We start from the raw sequence: 5,292 nt of genomic DNA, 5'->3' as shown, positions 1-5,292 counted from the left end.
AGGTCTTATAGGGAGGGGTTGTTTTTCAAAGAAAACAGTTTTTTATCAGCAGGTGAATTGCGAGTTTTACTGAATTTGTATATTGACGATTTTGAGATTTGCAATCCACTTGGCACTTCCCGTAAAAAGCACAAAATCTGTGCCATATATTGGACTCTTAGCAATTTACCACCTGCTTGCCATTCATCACTGACTTCCATTTATCTGGCTTTACTCTGCAAGTCTGAAGATGTAAAGACATATGGATATGAAAAGATTCTAGAGCCGTTGTTGAGTGATCTTGTTACTTTGGAAAGTCAAGGGATTTTTATTGCACATCTTGGAGAATTTGTCAGGGGCACAATACAGTGTGTCATAGCAGATAATTTAGGAGCACACAGTATTTCTGGATTTATTGAGAGTTTTTCAGGTGAATACTTTTGCAGATGTTGTGAGGCCAAAAGATCTGATATTCAAGAAACAGAGGTTAGTTCAGGTGTGTTTACTCTGAGAAGCAAAGAGACACATGAAATGCATGTAAGTTCTGCACAGAGTAATGCAAAACCATGTCACGGTGTTAAAAGACGGTGTGTTTTCTCTGCACATCTCTCCCATTTCAGTGTTTGCAGTGGATATCCTCCAGATATTGCACATGACATATTTGAGGGCATATTACCAGTTGAGTTGGCATACTGCCTGAATATCTTAATTTTGAAAAAATATTTTACACTTGACAGCCTCAATGAGTCCATTCTGACATTTCCCTACAAATGGGCAGACAAGAGTAATCGCCCTCATGCTATTCCCAGGACTTTCATGCAGAACAAAAGCATTGGAGGAAATGCTCATGAAAATTGGAGTCTCTTACGATTCCTTCCATTGTTGGTAGGACACTTGGTACCTCCAGATGAAACGGCTTGGCAGGTAATTTTGGACCTAAAGGACATTGTTGAACTAGTTGTTGCACCAGTACACACAGAACAATCAATTGCTTTCCTTGAGTCTAGAGTCTCTGACCACAGATGTAGGTTGAAAGAGCTGTTTCCAGGACTGAAGCTGTTACCAAAACATCATTTTGTGGAGCATTATCCACAGATGATTAAATTCTTTGGGCCACTTGTTGGCATGTGGACCATGAGGTTCGAGGCAAAGCACAGTTTTTTCAAACAGGTTGTTCGTCACACACGGTGCTTTAAAAATGTGCTACTGTCACTGGCAGTGAAACATCAGTTCATGATGGCATACCACTTGGAGTCTGTCACAACTGTAAGGCCGAGCCTAACTGTCTCAGCTGTTTCTACTGTCTCTGTTGACATTCTGCATCATGATGTACAGCGAGACTTGAGGATTAAATTCCCTGATATTACCCATATTCAGCTCACAAAGAATGCTTCTGTAAATGGAACAAACTACAGGCCTGGCATGATTGTAGTTTATGGCTGCTCTGCTGGATTGCCTGAATTTGCAGAAGTTGTCCAAATGGTTGTTGTGGAGGAAAACCTGAGCTTCATTGTCAAAGAGATGGGTGCCTGGTATAGGGAGCATTTTAGAGGTTTTGAACTTTTTCCCACATCACACATCTCCCTCGTTGATCTTGGTGCCTTGGTAGACCAGTACCCCTTGGCAGATTACAGGATTGGAGGCCGGCGAATGGTCATACTTAAAAGATTCATTCATATAGAAGGTAGTAAATGTTGTCTTCAATTGCATGTGTTCAGTTGCATGTGTTAGTTGCAGTTATCTTCATGGCAACAGGAGGGGTACCACAAATGTTTAGCTTATTTTTAATAAAGATTGGATACTTCCCACAAGGGTAATATTTTTTTTTTCCATTACATTTGAGTTCTTTTGGCCAAACATGCCTCATGTTGTCATGTGTCTTAAAAAAAACATCATTGATGATGCTCAAAACATTTTGATAAAGGATGAATTGCAACACATACCACTAAAAGCAAAGTGACACTTTTTGAGGATTCTGGCTGACGTATGCAAAAAAAACCCCAGTATGAAGCTATAGAATAAAATTAAATAAACTGCTTTTTACCCGTAAAACCTGTGTTGCAGTTCTGCACTCTTGTGCTCCCTAATAAAATTATTCAATGCAAAGTATTTTAACTTTTTTTTTTTCTTCTAATGTCTTTAAAAATCAGATTGAAGAATGGCAGAGCAGCTGAAGCTGAGAGTCATCGTGGCAGATGATGATTTTAGGAGACTTGACGTTCCATCTGGGATGCCAAGAACTTTGACTGATCTTCAGAGCACAATTTGCCAAGCATTTGGAATTGAAAGAGACTTTCGTATTCAATTCATGGATCCTGACTTCAATAATGAGTTTATGAACATAACATCAATGCAAGACATTCAAGACCGAAGTACAATCAAACTTGTGTACATGGCAAATCTGGATACAAGTGCAACTTTGTCAAAGCAGTATCCCACATGCAGTCTTGACTCCTCTGCAAGTCCAGAAAGCATTCAAAGAAACTCCAGTCTCTCATCGTCTTCATCCAACTCAGACAGCACCATAATTCTACCACAGTCAGACAGTGAGCTGAGATCATGTGCATGGCCTCGCGAGTTTACTATTCCTCGATTTTCATTCAATGTAGAGGTGCAACTTCAGCGTGGAAATGAGACCTTCAGAGAAACTGGAACTCGGCTCAAGATTACTCCAGGTGTTAAATCTGACATCTTAGAGAAGCTAGCTGAGGCGATTTTTCAGTTTACTGCTTATCCTCAAAATTACCAAATAGATGAAGTTGCAGGGGCACTGATCAAAAAATTCCCTTGTCTGCGAGAGCCATCTGCCACAGGTTACTATGGCTGGATGATTAGCCTGAAATATAAGATGGCTAATTACAGGACAAAGATGCGCAACATTGACTGTCCTGAAGTGACTATAAATGCTTTGAAAAACAAATCCAGTGATGATTGCCTCCCAGCCAAAAATGTTAAGAAACCTAAAAAGGCTGAGGTCAATTTTTGTCCATTACACCCAGCTGGCGAAACGGATGACAGTCTAGAAAACATCAGGGTTGAGCTTTTGACCGACGTCAGACGAAGAAACAGTGCCTCAGATGTAAGACAGAAGATGTCAAGAACATTTTCCTACCGTAGACAAGAGGTGGTGCAGGGAAGTCCAACCGCTGGGGAGTTTAAAGCTAGGTGGCCTGCACTTTTCCAGATTAATGAGGTAAAGGCATGCTTTTTTTTTTGCTGAGTTTGCTTTTCAGTAATTCCTTATGTTATACATTAATTAATCTGGGCCACTTGGATTAAGACGATCCCAAATATAGGTATAAAGAGGCTGGCATTTATAGTGATTGACCTGTGTACCGTACAGAGTATTTATTTGAGCAGCACTTAAAATACAAGTTGTGTATGAAAAACATAAGTGACTTAAAGTGTAGAAACATGAATAAAATAAATTTTTGATTTTTCTTATAAATAAAAAATATTTGATTGTTTAAGTAAGTTTGCACTACATATAACCAACTACATATACCCAAACTATTTTATCGTGAGTTTGATTATTGAAATGATTGATTAATCATCTCAATAATTAATAGAGTGAAATCAGATTATCAATTGTGAATTAACCTAAAACCTTTTATTTAGCTATTAGTTTTTAGTTAGCCTCAGATTGTTAAAAGCATGTGCTAAACAAATCTAAATTAAAAATGTGATGAACAAACTTTGTTGCTCATAAGATTAAAAAAAATAAATGGGTCAAGTTAAAACCCCTAAGACCTCTCACCACCAAGAGGTGCTGACCTCACAGGCGAGACACTCCCACCAGCGGACAAAGAGCACAGGAAAATGTGTTGCCAACCACCTGAAACAGACAAATATCTGCTTTTTAAAACCCTTTAAACCCGCTAAATGGACTGATGCCATTCATTTCTTCTTTGATTAACAGTAGTAACATCCTTCATGCACTGTATACTAACCCATATGCTAATTATGCTTTATGAAGTGATGGCAATTGCATTGTAGCATTTAATGAAGAAATAACAAAATAATCATACCAATGATTAAGCACCAGTCTTCTTTTTTTCTCTCTGTGTGTGTGATACAGGTAAATGCTGAATTCCAGCGTATTACAACACTTCAACTGGAGACGACCTTTGCGGCACAGTTAGACAGAATTACACCTCAGCTGATGACAGTTTTCCAGAAGGGCGGTGTTTCTGGGCAGAAACTTGCCCACCACTTGCAGATCATGCAAGAGGTAAATCTGAATATTGCAAATTCTATTTGGATTTAATTTGTCTTAAGTGGCAGGTCACTGGTGAGTCAAATAAGCCATTTTAGGTGACCAGCCAAGCAATCTAAATTTTGAAATTTCATATATAAATTTTATTTACTATGTTTGAACTGACTTATGATAAAATTTACTTATTGCGAATGTCAGACATTGTTGTTGTTTTTTTTCCAAATTGGTTTAATCAGCAACTCTCTTTAAACAGGCTGAAAGTGATGTTAAAGTGAAAAGGCAAGCAGTTCTCAGGGCACTTTGCCTCTACCTTGGTGAAGAGGACGGAAGCCTTATTCGGGAGTACTTGGTAAGTCATTGTTAGCAAGTCATCTATACACACACTTCTTAGATAGATATTTACACACACACACAAACGACTAGATTGGAATTTAATTGTAGAGTTAATTGTTTTTCTTTTACCTTTTTTATTAAATGTTTAGGACATTGAAGGAGATGACATCCAGAGAGGCCTAAAGAAGCACACCATGGGCATTTATGTCATCAACAAGGAGGATGGACAAAATGGACATTATGATGACATTGGAATATTTGTTGAAGGGGAGATAGTCATGGACAACATTGGATCTCCGGCCCAAGCTTGTGCATTGATGCTTGGAGTAATCTATGCACTAAACCTAGCCTACCCCAAGGAATTGAGGCACTATTATGAATTCATTCAGAAAGTGTTGATGGGATTGGATGGGGAAAAGCTCTCCCCCAAAGTCCTTGGGCTGAAGAACAAAATTGCTACTGGATAGGAAGATTTCTAAAACCACACATCCATTTACATTTTGTTATGTAAATTACCAATGACTGGTGCTCTTGTGAATAGGAGTGAAACATTTGTATAACCATCATTCGTTCTCACGTTCTGTGTTATGTTTTGATTGAACATTTTAACTTTCAATAATGACTGTTTCGCGTTTGGTACATTTGAGTAGCTTGAAGAGCAACTTTGTAATTATTCAGTTTACTGAAGCAATTTTTCTTTATTCCGGTCCTTGATAGCTGCTGACCTATAATCAGTGTTAACTCACCAGAACAGCAAGTCTGAA

The 5,292-nt window shown here is 38.4% G+C and overlaps 1 protein-coding gene across 1 annotated transcript; it reads left to right on the top strand.

Moving 5' to 3' along the window:
• The first annotated feature begins 2,848 nt into the window (after window positions 1-2,848).
• On the top strand, window positions 2,849-4,995 carry LOC146610606 (uncharacterized). The gene is made up of 4 exons (XM_085345548.1): window positions 2,849-3,172; window positions 4,058-4,210; window positions 4,449-4,544; window positions 4,678-4,995. The coding sequence occupies exons 1-4, from the start codon at window positions 2,849-2,851 to the stop codon at window positions 4,993-4,995; spliced, it is 891 nt and encodes a 296-aa protein (XP_085201674.1).
• Window positions 4,996-5,292: the final 297 nt, after the last annotated feature.

The sequence above is a fragment of the Diplotaxodon limnothrissa genome, linkage group LG20 (genome assembly GCF_057381915.1).
Source record: "Diplotaxodon limnothrissa isolate DT_005_m linkage group LG20, D_limnothrissa_male_GT1.1, whole genome shotgun sequence".
In the NCBI taxonomy this organism is placed as follows: Eukaryota; Metazoa; Chordata; class Actinopteri; order Cichliformes; family Cichlidae; genus Diplotaxodon; species Diplotaxodon limnothrissa.
The sequence above is the reverse complement of the archived record's forward strand: the minus strand, read 5'-3'. Positions and strand labels throughout refer to the sequence as shown.